Source organism: Mobula hypostoma, chromosome 3, assembly GCF_963921235.1.
Source record: "Mobula hypostoma chromosome 3, sMobHyp1.1, whole genome shotgun sequence".
Taxonomy (NCBI): Eukaryota; Metazoa; Chordata; class Chondrichthyes; order Myliobatiformes; family Myliobatidae; genus Mobula; species Mobula hypostoma.
The window spans coordinates 120,415,565-120,443,529 of NC_086099.1; the positions used below are offsets into that span (position 1 = coordinate 120,415,565).

Below are 27,965 nucleotides of genomic sequence, written 5' to 3' on the forward strand. Positions count from 1 at the left end.
AAACAGCTGCTCCATATACTGAATCCACCTCTCACATACTTTATCTGGATCTGTTAGTATGGATCCGTCTGCTGATCATATGCATCCTGTAGAGGAGGTTTTCTTAATTCCAGTAATTTCCTTAATTTTCTTGTGCATTTCTTTGCTGTTGTTAATATGGCCTCTACTTCATTGCATCTTTGATTCAGCCATTCTTCCTGTGCAATATTGCACAATTGTCTGATCTGCCTGTTGAGCTCTCTGTATTGTACATTATTCTTCACTATCCTTCTTTGTTCCATCAGATCTAGAATTTCTTTGGTTATCCACCCCTTGTTGGTGTGTTGGATTTCTTGTACTGGGATTATCTCCTCAACTGATTGCTGTATAGCATATTTAAATCTGTCCCAAATAGATGTTGTTACATTTTCATTGAGGTGTTCTTCTACAGCTGTTTTGAATTGTTGCTTAAGTATGCTATCATTTTTAAGTTCTCCCAACATATACTTCCTTCTCTTTCTTCCACGTTTCAGTTTCTTTAATTGTGTTTTGATGGTAGCTATTACTGGATGGTGATCTGAACCACAGTCTGCTCCTGGGTAGGCTTTAGAATTTGTGATATTATTTCTAAAGCGTTCATTAATGGTCATTAAACCTACTTTGTATTTGATTCCTTCTTCTATCTCCAGGGCTAATTCATGTACACAATCTACATGGATGGTTTCTATGCCAAGTATTGGTGATCACTTGGTTGTTTCTGACACACCAATCAGTAAACCTTTCTCCATTTTCATTTTTCTCCCATAATCCAAAGGGTCTTATGATGTTATCAACCCTTTCCTGTCCAACTTTGGCGTCAAAATCTCCCATAACTAATTTTATGTCCTGAGGTTTACATTGCTTATAAGTACTATCGAGATCTTCATAAAACTTGTTGATATCTTCTTCATCCACATCATTTGTTGGTGCTTAGGCTTGGATTATGCTAATGTTAAAAGGTTTACCCCTTAATTTAACTAAAATCAACCGATCGGATATCGCCCAATATCCCATAAGACATTTTGATACTTGTTTGTTTAAAATAATTCCAACTCCATACATGTGCTGTTGACCTCCAGAATACATTATCAGAGAACTATTCTTAGTGAATTTTCCACTGTCGGTCCATCTAATTTCTGACAGGCCAAAGATACCAACTTCCAACCTCTTCATTTCATTTAATGTGTTGTCCATCTTCCCTTTCTGGTAAAGTGTACGGATGTTCCATGTTGTTACCGTTAGCCTTTCCCTATTGCTTACAGTCTCTGGATGACAGTCTGGTGTCACCTGCAGCACATGACTACCCCTACCGAGCGAGGTGTTGTTCTGTTGATTAGAATCAACCCCATTCACGCTGTTGTCTGGTTTCCTTCTTTTGTTTCTTTCCATGATTGACAAGGCAGAAATTTCAACGGTGGTTTGCCAATGGTTTCTGTTGCCGCAGTGCTCATCTAACTAGAGCATTTGACCTCTACTAGTGTTCCCAATTGGGAATCATACACTAGACCTCACCCAAAGGCAATCCTCCACCAAAGCTTGGAATCCATCTCCCTGCTGCCGGAGACTTCAGTGACTTTAGGTGACACCACCACCATTGATCTGGTTATTTTTCTGGCACCAAACACTCGCCATAGACAGAGCTCCTTCAGTGAGACAGGGTGCACCCGGACCTAAGCCCTACGTGAAGCCAGAGTTGTCTCGAGTGGGAGAAGCCATATAATCACTATTGGCATTTCCTGATATTTAGTCAGGACCCAACCACCCCATACACCCCTATACACACGTAGCATTCTATAACTATGCCATGGACGAGAGTGAACTCGTAGCACAATGATAGTTTAAAGCAATGAACAGTAAACATATTATTTCCTTCAAAGTTCATCTACTGAACCTTTACCAATAATAATAAGCTCAAGTCTCAGAGATATTGCTGGTTTCAATGGCAAATAGAGGAGATGGAGATAGATGTCTTTCCACCGTGTGTGCGTCAAGTCGAAATCCATGCAGGAAATGATGTGAAAAGAACAGCTTGTAAGCAGGAAGTGATGTTTATACAAGATGAACTGCATGGAAAGCAAGCAGTGCCTCTAGAGGCAGAACTCCGTTGTTGAAAAATCTGTTAATAACGAGAGTGGCACAGGACAGAGTAGCCTTGAGATTCACAATATGAAAACAAACTGGAGACGAGCAATATGGCTTGTACCAGAAGTGAATGGCAAATTAGTTGACATTGAATTGGACACTGGCTCAGCTACTTCAGTCATTCCAGAACATAAGTTTGAATGGCATTTCAAAGATACTGACCTGAAGTCTATAAATATCCAACGAGAACTTATACTGGAGGAAAGATGATTCCTGTGGAAATAACATCCCTAACAGTGAATTACAACGACCAACAAGCCACATAGGGCTTGTATGTGGTAAAAGCAGGAGGGCCGGCATTCTAGAGTTGTGATTGGCTGAAACAACTACAACAAGATTGGAGACCCATCCTGCATTTGAATGCTACGTCCCTGCAATAGCATCAACTGAAAGTTAATTAAGAAAGGCACTGGACAATGCCACGACAGTGTTCAGGGATGGCATTGGAAAACTCAAATATGTCAAGGATAAAATGGTGTTAAATGAAAATGCCACACCTGTGTTTTACAAAGCCCATCTGTTCCTTACACCAACCGTGATAAAGTGGTCTGTGAGCTAGATCGCATGGAGGCTGACGGAGTTCTTTTCAAGGTTGAGTGGAGCCCATGGGCAATGCCAAAGGTCCCAGTAGCTAAGATGAATGGCTCTGTCAGGATTTTTGATGATTTTAAGGTTGCCATCAATTCTTTTTGCACAGGATAGAGGGTATTTTTGCAAACCTTTCTGGAGGGAGACACTTCAGCAAAGTGGACTTAGCTGAGGCTATCTGCAGCTGGAGATGGAAGAAGAGTCCAAAGTGTTTCTCACTGTAAGCACTGATGAAAGGTTTTATCATGATAATAGGCTTATTTTTGGAGTCGCATCTGTACCTGCACTCTGGCAGAAAGCTATGGACTAGGTGCTCAAAACTGCCCAGGGACTCAGTGTTATCTGGATGACATCATTGTTATCAGTGAGGATGACAAGGAACATCTCCCAAATCTCAAGAAAAATGTTAAAGAGACTAGAAGATTATGGGCTCATAGCACAATGCAACAGAAGTGTGAATTTTTTAAACTAAGCATCACTTACTGTGGTTACACTATTGTCGCACAAGGATTACACAAATTGCTGAAAAAATTTCCAAGTTGTGGTCCTTTTTTAGAATTTGTCAATTACTGTAACAATTTCCTGCCAGACCTGTGCTTCAACTGTTGAACTTATTACTATAGATTGAGAAGAAATGGTACTGGACAGAGCAGTGTGAGGTGGCTTTTCAAAGGGTAAATGAGATAGTGACGTCAGACACTGTACTCAGACGTTATGATCCACATCATCCAGTGAAGCTTGCCTTATGGTATAGGTGCAGTCATGTCACATGTTATGAGTGATGGAAGTGAACGCCCCATGGCCTTGGCATCACATTCCCTTACTGCGGCAGTGTCAAATGAAAGGGTTGCTTGAAGCTTTGTCTGGTAGCCTGTGATAGATCAGCAGATCCAGCAGCTTGCCTCACACTATTTAGGATGCAAACAAGTTCAGAAGGTGCCAAGAAGTGTTTCCCCCTATCTGGGAATGGCCCTCATTGCCCTGGTGGAGGATCCGTATGAATTTTGCCAGACCATTCATAGGCATAAATTTCAGAATACTTCATCAGGGACAAGCAGCGGTTTGTTGTGGAGCAGTTTCAGTCATTCCTGAAAATGAATGGAATAAGACATATTACATCTGCACTGTACCACTGGCTGGTGGCATAGTGGCATCAGTGCTGGACTTTGGAGCAAAGGCTCCCAAGTTCGAACTCAGCCAGCTCCCCGGCACGCTTTCCATCCGTGCTGGGTTGAGCGTCGACCTCGTAAAAAAGAAATTGCCTGCTACTGAAACATCTACAGCAAAAAGTTGATGCCCTATGCTCTCTCCTGAGTTTAAAGACAATTTCTCTCTTCTTCACCGTACCACCCAGCTACAAGCTTGGCAGAAATGTTTGTCCAGAGTCTAACGATCGCACTGCAAACAACGTCAGCAAACCACACTACACTGAGACTGAATCAGAAGCTCACAAGTTTCCTCCTTGCATATTACAATCCAACACACTCCACAACCAACATCTCACCAGCTAAGCAGTTCCTGGGTTGTCCCTTGGACTCACACTTGGATCTCCTCAAACCCAATCTCAGAAAGCGTATGCAGGACAAACGGCTGAGACAAATTAATGGCTCCTCAAACAGGGAAGTTCAATGTTTCACGCTAGACAAGCACTCCTGACGAAAGACTAGAGAGGCGATCAAAAGTGGGTACTTGGAAAGATTAAGGACAGGACTGGGCCTCTTTCCTCCACAGTGGAGATTGTGTCTGATGTCATCTGGAGATGACACATTGATCAATTGAGGGGAGCAGAGTCAATTATTTGAGAATAAAGGTGGCGAGAATTGTAAGAGCCACTTCCTGCAGTCCTAGAGTCAATTCCTAAAACCACCACAGAGGAGGTGCCAGAACCTCAGATGGTTTCAAAGTAGAGTGATATGTGTGTGTGTGTGTGTGTGTGTGTATCTCGTTTACATAAATTGAGATGCATTCAATATTGAGTTGGAATTTCTAGCTAAGCAGAAAGAAGTGTGTGTTTAATATTTCAGTAATGAGGAATATTGTAAATATATTTGATTAAGCATTATTTATTGTTTGCATAATTGATTGCGGGTTTTATGTAAAAGTACGTGAATGGCATCCGTCATTGCGCCACCACATCATAGGTGCGTGTGACACTAAAGTAAAACAAAGTAGACACATTATCCCCGGCCCCCGTGTTTTTCTTTTCGATTAGTTTCTGGAATTGCAAAACATTACAAGTGCTTGCAACATTTTGTTTGTGTCTGTTTTATAGCATCTCTGAGGGGCCAACTCAGCTTCTGATCCGGGTATGCAAGGCAGTTAAATGCCTAACTGCAAATCAATTTGAGGCAAATCACTTCCAGACTTTAGCAAGTCAGACAAAGAAATCAACAAAGAGATATGACTTTTTCAATTTGAAAGAGTTTATTTCTCCCTCCCTGTTTCTGATTAGTCCCTTTTCATTTTAGGTCCAGGACCCCTTATCATAACTGTTCTGGTGAAAGGTCTTTGATCTGAAATATTAACTGTTTTTCTTTCCACAAATACTGCCCGACCTGCGGAGTGTTTCCAGCATTTTATGTTTTCAATTCAGATTTCCAGATGAAAGGAAAATCATGTTTGACTGATCCATTGAAGTCTTTTGAGAATGTTTCAAGTCGATACTGGAACAAAAAGATAGACTGCTGAGAAAGTCAACAGGCCAGGCAGCAACTGAAGGGACATGTTTTGGGTTTAGACCACCTGAAGGTCTCAACATGAAACATTGGCTATTTCCACTGAGTTCTTGTCACAATTTGTTCTTCTTTTAAAACTCATACGAGGAATGTTTGATAGCTCTGGGTCTGTACTCGCTGGAGTTCAGAAGGATGAGAGGGGATCTCATTGAAACCTTTTGAATGATGAAAGGCCCAGGCAGAGTAGATGTGGAAGGGATGTTTCCCATGGTGGGGGAGTCTAGGGCAAGAGGGCACAGTCTCAGGATAGAGGGGCGCCCTTTCAAAACAGAGATGCGGAGAATTTTCTTTAGCTAAAGGGTGGTGAAATTTGTGGAATTTGTTGCCACGTGCAGCTGTGGAGGTCAGGTCGTTGGGTGTATTTAAGGCAGAGATTGATAGGTTCTTGATTGGACATGGCATCAAAGGTTATGGGGAGAAGGCCAGGAACTGAGGTTGAGGAGAAGATTTAAAAAAAGGATCAGCCATGATTGATGGGCCAGATGGCTAATTCTGCTCCTATGTCTTATGGTCATAGTCACACCCTCTTGCCCTCTGTTTAATTGGCCACTAAATTGCACAAATCTGTAGGTGAGTGGCTGAATCTGAACTGGGTTGAGGGTTGCCAGGGGAGGGAGGTGCATGGCAGTAAGTATAATGATGGAATGTGAGAGTCCAGTTTATTCTGGACCCAAAATGCCAGCTGTTCGTTTCCCTCCACGGATGCTGCCCAACCCTCTCGCAGTCCGTTCTTTTTTGCTTCAGGTTCCAGTATCTTGTGCCTCTTGTAGATAGAGGAGGTTGGAGGGAAGTATACAGCAGATGGAATTGTGGGTGTCAGGCTAACACCCGTGAGCCAGTGGATATTTAATTTTGCAGATGGCTTTTGATAATATTTCTTACAAGAGGTTAGTGGGGGGAAAAACTAAAGTAGATGGTATTGGGGGTAATGTGCTTTAATAGTTTATTAGCAGATGGAAAAAAGTAGGTTTGGAATAAATGGGCCGTCGTAGTAGTGGACTATGGCAGGCTTCTGTGGCTGGGTCCCAGCTATTCAACCTACATCAATAATTCAGCTGAGAGGATCAATGCAATGGACCCCTTTGTTGATGATATCAATGTGAGTGGTGAGTAGCAATGTACGAATGGGAGTGCATTGAGGATGTAGAGCGGCTCCAAAGGGGTAGAGAACTTGGGGCCAGTTTTCCAGACCGTTCACTTCTCTGGCGGAACTTTCCTGAATACTGTGTTTCCTCATTCGCACTCAACCCTTGACTCTGCACTATTTCTGGAAGGAATTTTTTATATCTTCTAAAAAAAACACACACATGTGCTTGTTCAGTTCCTCTGCCATTTCCTTATCCCATGTTATAAATTCTTTTGTCTCTGTCTAAAAGGGCCCTCGTTAACCTTTATTAATCTTTACTTTGTTACATCCCCCAGAAGCTGTTACTGTTGCTGTTGATATTTCCCACTAGTTATTCTCACTAGTCCATTTTCCCTACACTTATCAATTTCTTGATCATCTTGTACTGAATTCTAAAAAATCCTTTAATTCCCAGACCTTCTGCACTCCTTCTGGTAACTTTTTAAGCCTTTTCCTTAAAGTTAATAACGTTCATGTCCAATTCACAATCGGATCGCTTTTCCTGTTGTTTTTGGCATCTTAAGGGAATGTATACTTACTGAAAATTGCATGATATTTCTTTATATATTAACCATTTCTGTCCACTGTATTCATTCCCAGTCTACACCAACTGACATGCTGATCATGTCTCGATTGTTTCTGTGGTTTGGAGTGAAACTCTGGTTTCAGATGGAGCTGCACCGCTTCTGAGCTTAGTGTAATGTTCCATATTAATATTGTTTTCTTTCCGAGGGGTCCCTTTTTAACTCAATTGTTGGCATCAGTGTCCTGTGTGTCTTTACAACCTTCTCCATAATGATCCAGAAATCCATCTTTTTTACATTCCAGGAATTCACCTTCTATATTCTGTTGTATTTTTCATGTTAACTTACAGCCATTCGGCCCGTCAATCCCATGCCAGTTTCTAACCCAATCCTATCAATCTCATCCCTTACTTATTTCCCAGTGAGCTGTTCTGTCGTACATTTATTTTGATTTATTTATTTTTTTACTTTATTTAGAGATACTCTGTGGAACGGGCCTTTCCAGCCCAACGAACAGCGCTGCCTAGCAACGCACCCGTTTAACCCTCACCTAGTCACAGAACAATTTACACTGACTAGTTAATGAGCATCTTTGGACTGTGGGAGGAAACCGCAGCCCCCAGGATAAACCCACGTGGTTACGGGGAGAACGTACAAACCGCAGCCCCCAGGATAAACCCACGCGGTTATGGGGAGAGCGTACAAACCGGAGCGCCCAGAATAAACCCACGCGGTTACGGGGAGAACGTACAAGTTCCTTACAGACGGCGGCGGATTTGAACCCCCCCCCCAACTCCGACACGCCGAACTGTAACCACTATGCCTTAACACTCCCCGGATCCTCCTACCGGCAGTAATTTACAGCGGCCAATTAGCTAGCAAGGCTTTGGAATGTGGGAGGAAATGCGGGCATCCTGCACCCTCCCAGGGGTCACGTGCAAACTCCACACAGACAGCACCAGAGATCACGATTGAACCTGACTTGTTTGAACTGCAAGCCATCTGCACACTCCGCACTGTGCTGCTTTGGTTGAGTCAGCCTATCTACATATTAAATCCAGTTCTCCCCTCTCCCCGTGACTACTAAATTACACTTGTTACAGGCACCTCTAATTTCCTTATTGATAAACATGTCCAAAATCACCACACAACAATTCTGGAGCCCATACACAACTCCCAACATTTTCTGTTCCTTGGCCTTTGGTAGCTCCACTCAGGCCGATTCTAATTCTATGCGACGATCTGCCAGGTCAACATCCTGACTAACTACTGTTCCTTAAGAGCGTAGAAGCACAGAAAATCGGAGCAGGAGCTGGTCATTCAGCTCTTTCAAGTCAACTTGATTCATTATCATCAGAATCAGGTCTAATTTTTTATTTATTGAGATAAAGCATGGAATAGGCCCTTCGAGTCCCGCCGCCCAGCAGTCTGTGATTTAATCTGAGCCTAACCGCAGGACAATTTACAATTTACAGCCGGTACGTCTTTGGAATGTGGAGCACCCAGAGAAAACCCACGCGGTCACGGGGAGAGCGTGCAAACTCCTTATAGGCAGTGGTGGGAATTGAACCCGGGTCACCCGTACTGTAAAGCGTTGTGCTAACCACTACGCTACCGTGCATATCACTAGCATACGTCGTGCAGTTGTAATTGTGGGCAGTCCAAAAGTGCAGGAAAGCAAGAAGCTGCAGAGAGTATTTTAAATGTGCAGGAGGCATTATAATAGGTTAGACCCTCAGAATCTGTTCCTACACTTGCTTTCCACTCTAAATTGCCCTTAGAAATGTAAACTAGTGCAGCAAGTGCGCCTAAAGTGTGGGGGGGGGGGCAGTTTAAGGACAAGATTTTCTTGCTATGCAAGGAGTGAGTGGTGGGTGTCTGGAATGGACTGCCAGAGCTGACGTTGGCAGTAGATATGATAGTGGAGATTGAGAGGCTGTTAGATAGACACCTGTATGTTAAGGAATGGAGGGATATGGCTCTTGTGCAGGAAGAATAGATTTATTTTAATTTTTTGGTGTAATTTTTGGCACAGATATCATTGACCAAAGGGCCTGTCCCTGGACTGTATGCTCGCTGTGATCGACTGTGGTGCCTGCCCGCAGCAGGCAAGGGCACCTTCCTGGCACGTGCACTAACCTTGTGTCCTCGCTGTCTCCGCAGGTTTCACTTCAGTAACTAACGGCTCTCCTCAGAGCCCCGCCAGCTGCCACAATTGCGTCCAACGACTGGAACGGGAACGGGAGCCCCGGAGATGGGAGGGAGGACGGGGCAGAGGCTTTGGAAAAATCGTTGGATAATGACGCTGAGGGAGTATGGAGTCCTGACATTGAGCAGAGCTTCCAGGAGGCCCTGGCCATCTATCCACCGTGTGGTCGACGGAAGATTATCCTGTCTGACGAGGGCAAGATGTACGGTGGGTGTCTGTGTGACAACAAGGGTTTCCCAGAGTGCTATTAACTCTGGGTTTGCAGTTGCTGTTCCTTTCTGTACCAACCTTGAGCAAAGCATAGGTTTATACGGAGAAGCTAACTCTGAATTATTGTCCTTGTCTCCAATCTAGCTCCAGTCAATGGAGAGCTCACGAAAGCCTTCTGCTTCCTTCAGGGTTTGTTTCAGAGTTTCTAATATTTTATGAAAATTTCTGGTGCTCAAAGGGGTTTGGAGTAGGTGCTGGATTTCTACAAGCTAGCCATGCACCTCTCTCCAGCTTCAAAGCCCTTGTCTCTGCACTGAGGTTGCGGAGGTGGTAGAAGTTCGGGGAGGAGGCTGCATCTGAAGCAGCGGAGAGCTCGGCTGGGTTTCGGTCGGAGCTGGCATTCTCAGGGGTGGCAGTCAGCTGGTGGGAAATGTTCTGCAAGGCGGTCATTGATAGATGCTGTGTTCTCCCTCTCCACACCTGTTCTGGTGGGAGCAAGACTGCAAATGCCGGAGTAAACCAGCATCCCGCTTTGCCAATGCTGTAGGGTCCTGGACATTTGGAGGACCATGCTGGCCCAGGTCTGTGACTCACCCCCTCTTCCTGCATCAAGTGGCTATGGAGCCTGTATCTTTCAGAGCAATCCCTTAACGGATGAAACATTGGCAGCTGGTCTTCACACTGGTATATCTTCAAAAGAATGATGTGAAGGCTGTACAAGTTACAACAATGTTCATGAAATGGCTTGACCCTGACACAAGTATTGGCAAATTTAAATGGCTCTACACTTCAGCACCTTTGTTTTGGGAGAGAGCAACCTTGCAATGAGATTGCATCAGTGAGTGGAACTGCCCTTCATTATGCCAGGTGAAGTTTGGCATAAGTACAGTGCCATACTCTCTCAGATTGTTTTGGAAATGGAAAAGCAACTAGTGGTTTCAGGGTGTATATAATGCATAAACTCTTTTCCGGCTTCCAGCAGGTCCAGGTGTCGATTTTAACCAACGTTACGATGGCAAACTCCTCCATCTTCATCAGGGATGATGCTGAAGATGACGGACTTTTTCATCAAAATGTCGGTTAAGATCGACACCTGGGCCCGGATGAAAGCCTGAGAAGAGATTGTGCACAGTTTGGAAGTTGTCCAGAATACCTGAAATGCTTTGGGACTTCCTTCAGTTTGTGCTGATACTGATGCGAGACTTCGTGGCTGGTTTGTGTGTAATCTGAGCCATGAGGGTTAGATGTGATCGAGCTGGTGTATGGTTGTTCTTCTGATACTGGAGGGATTGTTTATTTCCACTGTGTTTTCATCCCTTTTCTATTCTGAGTGAGCAATGTACAGGAACCACTTAAACCTACTGCTGCTCCTGTTTGAGGCTGCGTGTCAGGTTCCTTAATAAATCAAGTGGATTTCATTCAGGAAACTTGTGCACCTGAAGAATCAAACTTTCGTGATATTATTTGAATTGCCACCATAACCCGTCAGACATTGGTTGAGTGACATCCCTGGTCAGTCCCGCTTTAGTGACAAATTAGATTTAAGATCTAGCTTCTAAAGAAGATCACTGGTTATGAGGAGAAGAGAAATCGCTGGGTTCCTTTTATTAATCGACCATTTAGTCTTTTGTTTTAAGGGCTTGAAAGTTTGACCTTAAATGGTTATGTTCCTGATCTCTGGAAGTATGCCATGAGAATGATAAGCAATTAAGCCTTGCAAGGTATTATGACAGTGATGATTCATTCCACTTATTGTTAAAGCTCTTCAATACTTTTGTGATCATTTCATAATAAGGCATGTAGTTAGCAACTAATTACTGGGTAAGATCACTATGAGGTGTGCTTGGCTCGTGGCTGCATTGTTTTGTCTGTGGTGGTCTTCAAGTGCTCCTAAGTATCTGACATGAACCATCCCGAGCATTCTGCTGCATCTTTCTGTGGAATTGAATTTGTCCCTTGTTCAGTGGTGGTCAGAACTCAAGCCACAGTCTTGCTCTGAACACACCTTTGCGCAGTTGGATTTGTTGCGTGTGCTTACAAGGCTTAGTTGTTCGAGATGGAACATGGCATAGGAACAGCTCATTGTTCGTGTCAAACATGATGCCAATCTGAACCAAACCCCTTCTGCCTGCCCGTGGTCCCCATCTCTGTTATTCCTCCTGATCCAGTTGTTTGTTTGGTGCCTCTTACACATTGATGTCACACCTGCTTCACTCATATCCCTAAGCAGCACATTTCAGACATTTCACAGGCTTTCTTTTACAAAAAACCTTGCCATGTGAATCAACTTTAAATTTTTCCCATCTTTTCATAACTATAGGGGTATCCGGGTGTACAAACAGGTACAAGTAATCCTAATGCAAGTTTTTGATGCAAAATGTTTGACAATTCCTTTCTGCCCCCTACACATGTTCCTTGACCTGCTTTGTTTCTTCAGTGTCATGTTTGTTATTCCTGAAATCTATGCCCTCTCGTATCTGACATTTCCACCTCAGATGGCTTCCCTTCGCACGGCCCCCCTTTCCCCTCGCACGGCCCCCCTTTCCCCTCGCTCGGCCTCCTTTCCCTTCGCACGGTCCCCCTTTCCCTAACTGCTCTATGTACCCTCTAACCTTGTTTGGGCAACATCATAGCATGAGATGGGAAATAATTGCCAAGTTTCACACCATCCAATTTGCATTGACCATTCAGGAAATTAGAAGAACTTGTCTGATTTGACAAGTTTGTCAAACCCAATCCCTAAGGTGGCAGGGTGGAGATGTATCTCTACCAAAGGAGGTGTTGGGCACTCCCTCCCTTTGCTCACCTGCAGGTCACCCTTGGGCAAGGTGTAGCACCTGCTAGGTAACCCCTCCCCCCCCCCCCCAATCAGGGACTTATGAGCAGCTGATGCAGATCCCAAGTCCTGGTTATGTGACCACTGACGCCAGGCAGACAATCTCTGAAGAGTATTGATAATGGCTGGGGTCACCCATCTTGTGAAGACACTGCCCAGAAGGTGGCAATGGCAAACCACTACACACTACACTGAGCACTACAATACCCTGGTGCCTCACTGTGACAGGAATGGTGTCACACTAAGCACTACACTAGCTTGGCACCCCACTGTGACCGTGACTATGGCAGGAATGGTTCAGTCAGTGTGGCTGAGGATTACATTACTCAGTTGCTTGACCTTGCTGCTTGTTTCTTTTGAGTTGCACTTCCTTTTGAAGTACAGAAAGAAAACCATATTGTGTCTTGTGAATGTACAGATGCTGGAAAACTATTCAGCAGGCCAGGCTGTATCTGTAGGAACCTAAACAGAGCTAGCATTTCAGGTCATAACTCTTACACCTTGTATCTTCACTCTTTCTAACTAAAGGGTGACTATAAAATGCTGGGAGCTTGTAAGCAATTGTGTTTTTTTCCCTGTTGCTTGTTGGTCCAGGTAACTGAGAGGAATCCCACCCCACTGCCATGCACCCTGGACATTCTTAATGAGATAATTCAGCATCAGTACTGTGCAAAGCCACAGCCCAAGCAGTCGAAACCTGAGTTTAATGTTCATGTGAAACCAGACTACAGTGACATAGGCCATGATCTGGATCGGGTTGGGGAGCCTAATGTGCAACAGACCCCAAAATTGGGCCGGGGAAAGTGAGGATGAACGAACGTAGGTGATGGGTTGACATGAGATTTTTAATCTATTTCCTTGTTAAAAAGTGCCAAGGAGCGCCTAGTTTGTTTTCTCGTCTCTGTAATAAATACCCATGTGGTTCCTCAGGGGTGGGGCAGGTCTTTCAAAGCTGGAATGAGATTTTGGTCACCTCTTGTTGGACCTGTTTTCTCTGTTGACAAAGCACATCAGTGGGAGGGAAGACAATTGAGAGAAAATCAGCAAGGAGCATTTGTTTACAGAGCAGGAGTGGCTGAGAGTATTGAAGCAAAGCATTAGTGTATCTCCCAGGCTGGATTACCAAATCGCCCATGGTTCTCTCTACAGATTGCCCTTATTATCAAAGGCCACTCTAAATAGCAAAATCAACCCTGTATTCTTCTTGCATCTTTAATTCAAATTAGCAAACTATCTCAACAAACTGCACGACACATAGTCAAAAGAAATTTGACAGAGTTGCCTGCGGGGATTTCAGGGCAAGTGAGCTAAAATTGGTTAATGATGCTAAGGGTGTCTGAATAAAGGAGAGATTTTTTAGAGATAGAAAAATTCGAAGAAGGAATTCTAAATCCTGGAATTTAGTACCTGAAGCCACAAGAATGTATGGAACAGTTTAATGCTCAATGGGGCTAGAAACTTTGAAAGATTGTCAGTGGAGCTGATCAAATCTTCAAGGTATGAATTGGTGGGAGATTTGAAACAAAGGGTGAGCGAGACATTAAGAAGTTTAATTTTTGCACAAATCCTCTCATTCCATGACAAACAATCCAATTTATTTTTAATCAATTCGCCAATTACAGAGTGAGGAAAACAGGCCCTTCGGCCCAACTAGTCCATACTGACGCTGCTAGTGCGACCTGACCACATTAAACCATGTCTCTCTGAGCCTTTCCTATCTAGGTGCTGAGAAAGAATCAAGTTTATTATCACTGACATATGTCAGGAAATTGGTTGTTTCTGTGACAGCAATACAGTGCAAGGCATAAAATATACTCAAGTTATAATAAAAATATAAAATAAATAGTGCAAATGGAAAATATGCATAATAATGTGCAAAAGAACACCATTTATGCAAATAATAAAGAAGTTTAAAAAAATAATGCTGTGAATATGAGTTGTAGAGCCTTTGAAAGTAAGTCCATAGGTTGTGGGATCTGTTCAGCACTGAGCTGGGTGAAGTTACTCATGCTGGTTCAAGAGCCTGATGGTTGTAGGGTAATAACAGAAAGTTCACAGTAAGTTTATTGTTAAAGTACATATAGTACTGTACAAAAGTCTTAAGCTCATATATATAGCTAGGGTGCCTGACACTTGCACAGTATTGTAGTAATTTCATATTTTGCACTGTACTGCTGCCACAAAAATAAGAAATTTCATGACATGTGAGTGATGATAAATCTGATTCTGATACGGGTCTCCATTGTGGACTGAGAATGGGAAGGGGAAAGGGAGAGGGGAATCATGGTTGGGAAGACTGGAGGGAGCAGGAAGCACCAGAGGGACATTCAGTAATGATCAATAAACCAATTGTTTGGAATCAAATGACCTTGCGTGGTGTCTCAGGGCTGGGTGTGCCATCCCCTGCCCCTGGCACTCCTCTGCCACCTGTTCCACACCCCTCCCGCCGCGCTCCACTCTCGCCATTCCCAACACCCTTTGCTCCCACCAGATTTACAGACTTGCTCTCCGCTCCACGTTGACAAATACAGTACTGTGCAAAAGTCTTGGGCACCTGAGCTATATACAGTATACTGACTGTCCCTCTGACTTTTGCACAGTGGTGACTTTTTCTCAGTTTACCACCAGGAGATAAGTTTACTTGCGGGCATACTCAGTAACTCCAAGAAACACAATAGAATCAATGGAAGACCACATCCAACAGGACAAACAACCAGTGTGCAAACAACAAACTGAACAAATACAAAAGAAAGAAAGAAATAATAATAATAAATAAATATCGAGAACATGAGACGAAGAGTCCTTAGGTTATGGGAACAGTTCAGTGATAGGGTGAGTGAATTTATCCCCCTTGGCTCAAGAGGCTAATGGTTGAGTTTCCTGAACCTGGTAGTGTGAGTCCTAAGGCATCTGTACCACCTTCCTGACAGCAGAGCAGCAAGAACCTGGTTGGGTGGTGGGGGTCTTTGATGGATGCTGCTTTCCTGCGACAGCGCTCCCTTGGTGTGGATGTGCTCAGTGGTGACCTGTGATGGACTGGGCCATATCTAATAGTATTTGTAGGATTTTCTGTTCAGGGGCATTGGTGTTCCCGTACCCAGCTGTAAGGTAGCCAGTCTATAGAAGTTTGTCAAAGTTTTAGATGGCAAGCCAAATCTTTGCAAACTGTTAAGGAAGTAGAGGTGCTGCGGTGAGTGTGGAAGGTCAGGCACAGGCCAGCTCAGAGCCGCGAGGTCCTGGCCCCGGAGGGTATTGATGGGACTGAACATGCTGCTCGGACAGTGATTTACTGGCGAGACAAAGTCTGGTATATCCAAGTGGCAGAACCCATTGCTTGGATGGAGATTTAAGCGCTGGGCCAGATTGGAAAGGTCAGGGTGTCACAGCCCAAGGCAAGGTATGAGCAGAGCCCGTTGTTTGAACGGAGAGCTAAGCGCCGGGCCAGATCGAATAGGTCAGTATGCCAGGGTCCGAGACGAGGTACGGGCCGGTTCCAATCGCTGCTCCACGACGTTTACTCGACTCTGTGCTGAACTACAGACTCTCTTTGCAGACTTCAGTTCAGAAACAGTATTTGCGTGCGGTTCCTCTCTGCATGCTATTTTTTTTTCCATCGCACATTGGGTGTTGGACGGTCTTTTTGTGGGTTATTTTATTCTTTTATTTTATATGTTTTTTTTTCCATGGGCATGATGTGGTTTTTATTCTCTGCACATTGGGTGTTAGACAGTCTTTTTCTTTGGGTGTCTTTGTTTCGTGGCTGCCTGTTAGGAACAAAACTCAAGGTTGTAGAAGGTGTACATACTTTGATAATAAATGTACTTTGAACTTTTGTGCCTTCTTCATGATTACACTTGCGTGTTGGGGCCAGGACAGATCCTCTGAAATGTTAACACTGAGGAATTACAAGTTGCTGATCCTCTGCCACTGTGTTCCTCCACCGAGGACTGGCTGGTGGACCTCCCATTTCCTCCTGCCGAAGTCAATCATCAGGCCCTCGGTCTCGCTGACATTGAGCGAGAGGCTGTTGTTGTAGCACCACCCTGCCAGGTTGTCAGTCCCCAAGTGAGCTGCTGGAAGCTCCGTGGGGAGTGGGGTGTGTAAAGGGGGAGGAAGGCATCACACATCTCTAGAAGCTGCTTGTCCAACACGGGCGACTTGGGTTCAGGAACCCACCCAGGATGCAGGTGGAGCCCCATTGTTACATTGCCTGGCAGTGGCCCAGGTTGGATTTAACACAGGGGGCTCTGGAGAGCTCTCATTGTGTTTATTGTGATGGTCAGTCATTACTCATTTATTATTCTTACTATTTTTCTTTCTCTTTGTATTTGCATTTTGTTGCCCTCCCTGTTGGTGCAGTCTTTCATTGGTTCTGTTACAGTTATTGGATTTATTGAGTATGCCCACAAGAAAATGAATCTCTGGGCTGTATATAGTGACATGCACTAACTTGGTTAGTAATGTTACTTTGAACTTTGAGGCCCACACTGTTTGCAGGCTGAGTTTGTACTTTTTGAGTATCTGAGGTTTTAAAAAAAGTCTGAACAGGGCTGTGCTGTGTTTGCACCGCTGCCTATTCTCAGTGTTTCCACGTGTAAGCATGTGTTTAACACACTGAGGATTGTGTTGGTACCCTTCACACACCGACTTCCCAGTTGTGTTTTCGATAAAACTTGCTCATGTTGCAGGATTCCCAAGCTCTGCCGTTTGTTGATCAAGTAGAACTTATTGTTCCTTGGTGTCTGCCTGTAGTTTCGCACACCTTTGCCTTATTTTGTCTTTCACTAAAGCGACACACAAGATCAATGGTAGGGTATCTGCCCACTCCAAGCCTCGAAACAGCTCAGTGACTCATCTGGCTTGTGCGACTTGGCTTTTTATAGGATAACCTTGCTGGGCCATGAGAGGAAATTCCCAGGGATTTCTGTCCCAGTCCCAGTGCTGTGCTGTGCGGCACCTGGAGCACAATTGCAGTGATTGTTAAACACGGTCTCTGAACAGCCTGAGCCTCCCACGAACAACGCTGCACGATGTGTAGCTGGAGTGCTGCATCAGGGGAGATGATGCGTGCTTGTTACTCTCCAGTACATAACTGGCATGCTATAAATAGTCAGAATGCTAAGACATGTGGCACGTCGTTGGAATACAGGATGGAAAGAGAGTCTGACTGTTAGCAGCTGAGATGTGATCATCAGCAATGTGAAAAGTTTGTTACAATGTTTAATTGGGAGATTTTATGCCCCAAGGTGGATATGATCTCTGAATGGCTGAACTCTTCTGAAAATTTCTGAAACTTCTCTTCCTAGGCCCCACTCTGGAGATTTTATAAAAAAAAATAAGTTGCTCTTAAATCCATGGGATGGGCTATTTCTTCTCCAGTGAATGCTTCTGGTGAGAGTGACGCTGGCTTGCCTTGACCCGGGCCCAGAGATGATCTGCTTTGCATTTGACAGTAATTCCACCCCCCCCCCCCCCCATTTAGAACAGAGATGAGGAAAGAAATTCTTTTAGCCAGAGTGTGGTGAATCTATGGAATTAATTACTACAGATAGCTGTGGAGGCCAATTTATTGGGTATATTTAAAGCAGAGGTTGATAGGTTCTTGAATAATCTCGGCATCAAAGGCTACAGGGAGAAGGCAGAAGAACGGGGTTGAGAGGAATAACAAATCAGCCATGATAAAATGGGCCGAATAGCCTAACTCTGTTCCTGTGCCTTATGGTCTTGTGCTGTAGAAAGCCATCCACAGTCACTGGTGTTGAATACACACTCTGTGGCCGGTGTTTTTTAACTCAGGTTTTGTTCCACTAAAACCAGTGAGTGTGGAGTGCTCACTGCATGTACCTCACTCTGGTGTATGTTAATACAGAATCAAGCCGCATGGATGCGGGCCATTCAGCCCATTGCATGCATTCCCACCCGTCTGCACTAATATCACCTCCTAGCACTTGGGTGAAAGCTTTCTGTTCCAAAGCAATTCAAATACTCGGATAAAGTGCTGCAAGCAATTCTGCTTCAGTATTTCCCTTGTTCCAGGTACTCACTACGCGCTGGGTGTAGAAGGTTCCCCTTTCTGAGCCTCTTCCCCTTGATCCTGAACCTGAGTCCTCTATCCCCCTACCTGACATATCTTCCTGCTCTCGTAGGTTCCAGCTCTATATTTAGTAGTGGAAGCTACCATGACCGACGTGGGCATCTGTTTTGTTTCAAGTGTCTCTCTGGGCTCTGCTTCGCCTGGAGAGCAACTGAGGCCAAGACTCAGGGGTTTTAAGAAGGGAGAGTCGTTCTCCTTTTGTCTCTTTTTTTTGTTGATGCGGGTAGAGTCATGACTTTCAAAAGAAGGTAACTTTTCTGAGTCCCATCATTACCTTCTGAAAAGACCCTAACAGGAGACTGGAAATTTTTGCACGCTGTGTACACCGCCTTTTTAAATAAAAACTGCCACTGTCAGCTTTGGTGAATAACCTACCTGGATGGCGAGGTCACAAATTAACACCTGTGGGGTGGCACGGTAGAGTAGTGGTTAGCACAACAGTTTACAGTACCAGTGACGCGGGTTCAATTCCCACCGCTGCCTGTAAGGAGTTTGTACTTTCTCCCCGTGGCTGTGTGTGGGTTTCTCCCGGGTGCTCCGGGTTCCTCCCACAGTCCAAAGATCTACTGGTTTGTAGGTTAATTGGTCATTGTAAATTTTCCCATAATTAGGCTAGGATTAAATCGGGGGTTGCTGGGCAGGGTGGCTTAAAGCTGTATTTCAATCAATGAGTAAATAGGTATCAAAAGTATTTCCCTTCCTCTGGCATAAAGACCTTTAAGTCTGCATATATCTACTTCACTCAGGTTAATTTGTTTATCACAGCTAGACAGAACATGTAGAGAAGTCATTAGTTATTAGGTAAAAGCTAACTTATTGTTATGAATTAGATTTTTTAGTGTAAGTGTAAAATACATATTTCACCTTGTTATTGACCTTGTTAGTGTGATGCTTTCCCTGTCTTGAAGCCCAGACAGAATGTTGTGCTACCAGTCTGTTGGTGTTTATATGCCAAGGGACATTTCAGCAAATACACACGGTGAATTGGCGGGCACATTCATAGGTACTGTATGGTTAAATGATAACTTTACACAAGTCTCTGGGTGTGTCTCAGTCAGTCTGGGCCTCTCTGTTGCACTTATGCCTGGGATTTGTAATGGTAAAAGCAAAAAGAAAAGTCTTGCCTTTTGTGTTGATCTTTGGGTTGCCTTCACACACTGCCGGTCATTTCTGGGATGCAGAATGAGAGGGGAATTTGGGATTGACTCACAGGACAAGGCAGTAAGTTGCCCGATTTTCCTCGCAGGACTCCAGACCCTGAAAGTGTGTTCAGCCCAACTCCTCAGCAGGGTCTGCCTGGGAAACGCTCAACCCTGGAATTGGAAACTGCTTTCCCAGAGTCGGCACTGTGTGGAGACACCCATTTACACAAATCTGACCTTCATCTCGCCACCTCCAGTCCCACCACCTCTTGCCAGGTTCCACCGCTTACACAGAGTCCCGTTTATACCGACCCATTAACCTCCCGGCTCTTCTGTGTCTTTGGGAAATGGGAGCACTGTGGAGTTACAGGGGGAACAGGTAAGTTCAACAGCTGCGGTGAAACCGGGCCACTGGGACGGTGAAGCCACATCTCCCCTCTGCTCTGTCACACTCTCTAGTGACCATGATGGCAAGTGGATCTCGGTGTTAGCTTTGACTTGGCACTTGTCTCTTGAGGGTAAGAGTCAAGAGCACACGATCTAGACTCTGGTGCAATGTTAAAACGAGGTACCAACTACCCTGTCAGGTAGAGATCTCCTCCAAGGAGAGCCCAGCTCTCGCCTGGGAAGGATCTCTGAGTCTCTGTCATGCCTCCTGAAGTATTGATATTCAGCTATCCAGATGCCTTTGACTTTCTGAAAGGACTTGTCCACTCCCCTCTATGCATTACCGTATTCATGCAGTTGTAATAATTCTCTGGCACTGGATGAATGTCACTTGTGCTGGGTTGCATCTGTAAGTGCTCGCTGCAGAAGCCAAAATGATTCTAAAAACACGCAACATAGTTACAGGGAAATGTGCCCAGAAGTGATTTCACGGCATGATTACACGAGGAAAGCTAGTGACACTGTTCACTGAAGCTGGCGTTCAAAGCTCTCCAAACAAAATAAAACTGCAGGTGTTGGAAATCCAGAGGAAAATCGGAGAAATTTGGAATTACTCTGCAGGCCAGGAAGCACCCAGGGAGAGAAGAAAGAGTTAGCTGTTCAAAGCAACACATGCAAAATGCTGGAGGAACTCAGCAGGTCAGAAAGCATCTGTGGAAGTGAATAAACAGTCGACATTTCAGGCTGAGACCCTTCTTCAGGACTGGAAATGAAGGGAGATAGATGCCAGAATAAAAAGGTGCGGGGAGGGGGAAAGAGGATAGCTGGAAGGTGATAGGTGAAGCCACAGGATGGGAAAGATAAAGGCCTGGAGAGGAAGGAATCGTAGTCATAGTCGTACTTTATCAATCCCGGGGGAGATTGGTTTTCGTTACAGTTGCTCCATAAATAATGAATAGTAATAGAACCATATGTTGTGGTTGTGGGGATGGAACTGAACTCTCTCACGGTGGGTGTCTGAAAAGAGGATGCTGTCTAAGTTGCATGCCATCTTGGACAATGTCTCCCATCCACTATATAATGTACTGGTTGGGCACAGGAGTACATTCAGCCAGAGACTCATTCCACCGAGATGCAGCACAGAGCGTCATAGGAAGTCATTCCTGCCTGTGACCATCAAACTTTACAACTCCTCCCTTGGAGGGTCAGACACCCTGAGCCAATAGGCTGGTCCTGGACTTATTTCATAATTTACTGGAATAATTTACATATTACTATTTAACTATTTATTACTATTTTCTATTACTATTTATTATTTCTATTGCTATTACTATTTCTATTACTATTTAATTATTTATGGTGCAACTGTAACAAAAACCAGTTTCCCCCGGGATCAATAAAGTATGACTATGACTATAAATAGTTAAATAGTAATATGTAAATTATGCCAGTAAATTATGAAATAAGTCCAGGACCAGCCTATTGGCTCAGGATGTCTGACCCTCCAAGGGAGGAGTTGTAAAGTTTGATGGCCACAGGCAGGAATGACTTCCTATGACGCTCTGTGCTGCATCTCGGTGGAGTGAGTCTCTGGCTGAATGTACTCCTGTGTCCACCCAGTACATTGTGTAGTGGATGGGAGACATTGTCCAAGATGGCATGCAACTTGGACAGCATCCTCTTTTCAGACACCACCGTGAGAGAGTCCAGTTCCATCCCCACATCACTGGCCTTACGAATGAGTTTGTTGATTCTGTTGGTGTCTGCTACCCTCAGCCTGCTGCCCCAGCACACAACAGCAAACATGATAACACTGACCACCACAGACTCGTAGAACATCCTCAGCATCGTCCAGCAGATGTTAAATGACCTCAGTCTCCTCAGGAAATAGGAATCTGATAGGTGAGGAGAGTGGAGTGTAACAGAAAAGGAAGCAGGAGGGCTACCGGGGTGGTGATAGGCAGGTGAGGAGGAGAGGTAGAGGACAGAGTGGGAATAGAAGAAGAGGGAAGGGGGAGGGAGAAAAAAATTACTGGAAGGAGAAATTGATTCTCATGCCAGACAGAATAGAAGGTGTTGCTCCTCCACTCTGAGGGTGGCCTCGTCATGGCGTTAGAGGAGGCTGTGCACTGGTGTGTCGGAACGGGAATAGGAATCGGAATTAAAATGTTTGCTCTTGGGGGAGTTCCACTTTTGACGGATGGAGCAGAGATACTCGACGAAGCGGTCCCCCGATTTATGATGGGTCCCACCAATTTAGAGGAGGGAGCACCGGACTCAATTGACGACCCCGGCAGATTTGCAGGTGGAGTATTGCTTCACCTGGAAGGACTGTTTGGGGCCCTGAATGGAGGCGAGGGAGGCGGTGAATGGGAGGTGTAGCACTTTGACCGCTTGAAGGGATTACTGCTGGAGGGGGGATGCGAATGGACAAGGGAGTCTGGTTGGGAAAAATTCAGGGGACAACGGGCCAAATAAACATGGGACTAGCCCGTTGACTGAAGGGCCTGTTCCCATACTTTATACTCTACAACTACGTCAGTGACTTTTCCTCCTGAGTATTTTTTAAACATTTGAAGTTTTGATACTTTAAGCAACAGTGACAAATAACTGGGGAGACCTGCAAAACTGGAAAAACTCTGGTTCAGTTTCTAGCCCATTTGTGTGCCAAGCATAGAGAGAGTGGAGTTGGGCCTGCAATTCCCCATTCCTCTTCAAATACAAACCAGTTCCTCCATCTGTGATCTGCTTTCATTGTTTCGTTGGAAGGAAAGGTGCTTTGTAAGGCTGGAGACAGGAAGCTCTGTAAAATTCCAGTAAAGTTGATTAGACTATTGTAAGGTTTGTAGAGCGGCTGGTATGAGAGGCCGGCCAGTTCAGTGAATGAAGAGCTGACTTTGGGCCCAGTATCCTTTTGTCTGCCTTTGTCTCATCCTTGCTTTCCCTTCCTTTGCAAGCTGTATTTTAAACAGTTTTCACTTTAGCACCAGGTGGGTGTTTTGTGTGAATGAATAAACACTGTCAGATAGCAGCAGAGTCCCTGGGTTGTGGCTGCTGGATCAGAGACAATGCTGCTCAGAGCACAGAGCCCCCGTCTCCCTCCCGACTCCACTAAAACTTTGCTGATTGCACTGAAAAGGCCAAATGCCAGGTCAACGGTAATGAAATCCTCCTCTCATTGTACGGGCTGCAACTGAAGCCGGTGCCTAAAAGGCCTGAAGTGAAGGTTTGCCAATGGGTTCCCAACCCTTGTCTGCTGCTTTGGAATGTGCCTGGAGCTGGGCCCACATTCCACGCATTCCTTCCTCTGGGTTGTGAGAGGCATTCCAGAGGTACCGTGGCCTTTATAGCATATGGGGAAGTGACAGAGAAGGAATTAAGTGTCATGACAAAAATGGATATTGTTCAGGAGGCTTCTTATCGCATGCTTTTTGTCCTTTTGAGGAGCTGTCTTGCAAGGCTCAGCTATAAAGAGCTTGGAGGAGCAAAACCCACTGAAATAATTCATGCTCAGATCATGCTGTGTCCTCACCTCCTCTCCCCCTGCCTACTCCCTCTCCCCCTGCCTACTCCCTCTCCCCGCCTCCCCCTCCCCCTGCCTCCCCCCTCTACCCCTCTCCCCCTCCCCCCTCCCCCTCTCCCCCACCTCTCCCTCTCCCCCACCTCTCCCTCTCCCCACTATCACCCCGCCTCCCCCTCCCTCCTCCCCCTCTCCCCCTCCCCACTATCACCCCTTCTCCCCCTCCCCTTCTCCCCCTCCCCTTCTCCCCCTCCCCTTCTCCCCCTCCCCTTCTCCCCCTCCCCTTCTCCCCCTCCCCTTCTCCCCCCTCCCCTTCACCCCCTCCCCTTCACCCCCCTCCCCTTCTCCCCCCTCCCCTTCTCCCCCTCCCCTTCTCCCCCTCCCCTTCTCCCCCTCCCCTTCTCCCCCTCCCCTCCTCCCCCTCTCCCCTCCTCCCCTTCCCCTCCTCCCTCTCTCCCCTCTTCCCCCTCTCACCCACCTTCCCCCCGCCCGCTTTCCCCACCCCTTTCTCTCACCCTTCTCCTTCCCTCCCCTCTCTGCTCTCTCCCTCACCCCACACTCCCAATCTGTATTCATCCAGTGCACTTTTACATTGGAAATGCAGCCGTTGTCCTTGCTGAGAAACTTCGAGAACAGCAGCAGGCCTAGGCCACTTGGCCCATTGAGTCAGAGCCATCCAAAGGCTCACCATAGATCCAGTTGCCACAATCTCCCCTTGTCCTTTGCATTCCTCTCCTTCTTGAATATGTTTAATGATGTGGCTTCCCTGCCTGCTGAGATGGAGATCTCCACGGATTCCTCACCCTCTGAGTGAAGACATTTCTCCTACCTTGCACATTCCCAGAGCCTCTGGTTGTTGATTCCTCAACCCTTTTACCCGATCCTGGTAGAATTTTATTTTGGAAGTCCTTGTGCAAGATGCCCTAAAGGGTAACCTCCAGGTTGAGTTGATGGTGAAGAAGGCGAATGTAATGTTGGCATTCATTTCTAGCGGTATAGAATATAAGAGCAGGGATGTGATGCTGAGGCTCTATAAGGCACTCATGAGACCACACTTGGAGTATTGTTTGCAGTTTTGGGCTCCTTATTTTAGGAAGGATATACTGACATTGGAGAGAGTTCAGAGAAGATTCACAGGAATGAAATGGTTACCGTATGAGGAACATCTGGCAGCTATTGGGCTGTATTCCCTGGAGTTCAGAAGAATGAGGGGGGATCTCATAGAAACATTCCGAATGTTAAAAGGCCTGAACAGATTAGATATGGCAAAGTTATTTCCCATGGTATAGGAGTCTAGGACAAGAGGGCAGAACTTCAGGATTGTAGGACGTCCATTTAGAACAGAGATGCGGAGAAATTACTTTAGTGAGAGGGTGGTAAATCTGTGGAATTTGTTGCCAAGAGCAGCTGTGAAGGCCAAGTCATTGGGTGTACTTAGGGCAGAGATAGATAGGTTCTTGATTAGCCAGGGCATCAAGGGGTATGGGATGAAAGCAGGGGAGTGGGGATGACTGGAAGAATTGGATCAGCCCATGACTGAATGGTGGAGCAGACTCGATGGGCAGAATGGCCTACTTCTGCTCCTATATCTTATGGTCTCTTTATAGATGCTGAAGTTGGCATTTGTACCTTGGCACTCATGCCCTTGACATTCTGTTTAACCCCTCAGTAGCTGAAGCACTCTTGGTATATCGCCACTGTTGTCACTGTCATATAGGAAGGTACTGCCTCACATGCAAGGCCCACTAAACAGCGAAGAGCCAATGAGTGAATCATCAGTGAATGGATCACTTTGGAACATTAATTCTTAAACCTGACTGGGCTCCTAATGAGGAGGCACAAGCGACTGCAGTTACTGGAATGTGGAGGAACTCATTATGAGTGAATCATCTGTTGGGGTAGATTGATTGGAGGAATCTTGCGATCTCGTCCCCACAGGGACGAATGAGAATTCAGTTTGATGTCTATCAATGTGCTGATGTACTGAGGGGTCTGTCAGAAATGTGCTGACCATCAATACATGAGTGTGTTTTGATCTCCCCACGTCCTCATCAAACCATAACTCGCTCCCCGCAGCTGCCAAGGTTCTCTCGCTCACCGCCAGATTAGGGGCAATTCGCAGCATCTTGGGGATGTGGGAGGATTCATGAGCTCCCGGAGGGATCCCAGGCAGTCACAGGAGGAATGTGTAAACTCCACACAGATAGCACCGAGGGTCGGGATTGAGCCCATGTCATTGGAGCTGTGGGGTAGCAGTTGTATTCGTCGTCGTCGTGATGTGGGCTGTGTTGTGTGACATGGGTGATCGTGGTCTTGACCATGATGGTTCTTGGCAATTATCCTACACAAGTGGTTTGCCATTGCCTTCTGGGCAGTGTCTTCACAAGACAGGTGACCCCAGCCATTATCAATACTCGTCAGAGACTGTCTGCCTGGTGTCAGTGGTCACATAACCAGGACTTATGATGTGCACCAGCTGCTCATACGACCATCCACCGCCTGCTCCCATGGTTTCACCTGACCCTGATCAAGGGGCTAAGCAGGTGCTACACCTTGCCCAAGGGTGACCTGCAGGTGAGTGGAGGGAGGGCGCACCCTACACCTCCTTTGGTGGAGATGTATCTCCACCACCCACCACCCCAAGCAGTTCTACTAGCCACTCTGAAGAGTCAAGCGAGCAGAGGAGTACATGTTCCTCTCCTCTGCTCCAAACGAAGAAAACCCTGTCCCTTTGCGCAGTTGGAACTCTCCATCCCAGGCAGCACCTCTCAGTACCTCAGTCCTGCACTGGAATGCCATCCAGAAGCAGCTCTCAGAAACGTAGTTTCAACTCACAAGCTTCGAGCCCAGGTGACAAGGTCGAAGCCAACATCTGTTGCTGTGCTGTCAGGGCTGCAAGGTTTAAGTTACTGTGTTATGTCCGTCAGCGGTGCCTCTGAGTGCTTTGCGTTCAGTGAGTCCCATTTGTGGGGAATGAGAAGGATCTTTCTTGTAAAGGGGCAGCACGGTGGTGCAGCAGTTAGCACAACGCTTTGCAGTGCCAGTAACCCAGGTTCGATTCCTGACACCGCCTGCAAGGGGTTTGCACATTCTCCCTGTGACCGTTTGGGTTTCCTCCCACAAAGATTTACCGCTTGGTAGGTTAATTGGCCGTTGTTATTGTCCAGTGATTAGGCTGGGGTTGCTGAGCGGTGTGATTCGAGGGGCTGAAAAGGCCTATTCTGCACTGTATCTCAATAATAAATAAGTAAACCCTTCAAGAAGGGAGGGAGGCAGAAGAAAGGAAATTATCGACAGTTACCCTGAGCTCAGTTGGTGGGAAGATGTTGGAGTCTATTAATTAGGATTTGGCTTTGGGGCACATGACAAAATAGGACAAAGTCAAGCAACACACATCAAAGTTGCTGGTGAACGCAGCAGGGCAGGCAGCATCTCTAGGAAGAAGTACAGTTGACGTTTTGGGCCGAGACCCTTCGTCAGGACAAAGTCAGCATGGTTTCCTTCAGGGAAAATCTTGCCTCACAAATCTATTGGAATTCTTTGAAGAAATAACAAACAGGATAGAGAAAGGAGAATCGGTGGATGCTGTGTACTTTGATTTTCAGAAGGCCTTTGACAAGGTGCTGCACAATAAGTTGCTTAACCCACGGTATTACAGGAAAGATGCGAGCATGGATCGAGCATTAGTTGATTGACAGGAGTAAAGGGAAATTTTTCCGGTTGACTCCCACAGGGTACCACAGGGGTCTGTGCTGGGGCTGCTGTTTATGTTGTATATCAACAATTTGGCTGATGAAATTGATGGCTTTGTGGCCAAGTTTGCATAGTATGAAGATAGGTGGAGGGACAGGTAGTGTTGAGGAAGCAGATGCTGCAGAAGGGCTTGGCCAGGTTAGGAGAATGGGCAAAGGAGTGGCAGATGGAAAAGTGCCGGGAAGTGTGTGGTCACGCACTTTGGTGGAAGCAATGAAAACATGGACCATTTTCTAAACAAGGAGAAAATTTAAAAATCCAAGATGCGAAGGGATTTGGGAGTCCTTGAGCAGGATTGCCTAAAGGTTAATTTGCAGACTGAATCGGTGATGCGGAAGGCAAAGATGACGTTAGCATTCATTTCGAAAGGACTAGGATATAAAAACAAGGATGTAATGCTGAGGCTTTATAAGGTACTGGTGAGGCTTCAGTTGGAGTATTGTGAGCAGTTTTTGGCCCCTTATTTAAGAAAAATGAGCTGACGTTGAGAGGAGGAGGAGGTTCAGAAGAATGATTCCAGGATTGAAAGAGTTATCATGAGTAGCGATTGGAGGCTCTGAGCCTGTACTCACTGGAACTTAGAAGAATGAGGGAGAATCTCATTGAAACCTAATGAATGTTGAAAGACTTACAGTGGATGTGAAGAGGATGTTTCCTTTGGTGGGGAAGTCTAGGACAAGA

The 27,965-nt window shown here is 45.6% G+C and overlaps 1 protein-coding gene across 4 annotated transcripts in view; it reads left to right on the plus strand.

Moving 5' to 3' along the window:
* Positions 1–27,965, plus strand: part of LOC134344223 (transcriptional enhancer factor TEF-5-like) — a 322,867-nt gene that overhangs the window by 116,604 nt on the left and 178,298 nt on the right. For all 4 annotated transcript variants that reach the window (XM_063043663.1, XM_063043662.1, XM_063043665.1 and 1 more), the window contains exon 3: positions 9,297–9,549. In XM_063043663.1, coding sequence (XP_062899733.1) covers positions 9,543–9,549 — 7 coding nt within the window. In that variant the 5' untranslated portion in view covers positions 9,297–9,542. The remainder of the gene's footprint in view (positions 1–9,296; positions 9,550–27,965) is intronic.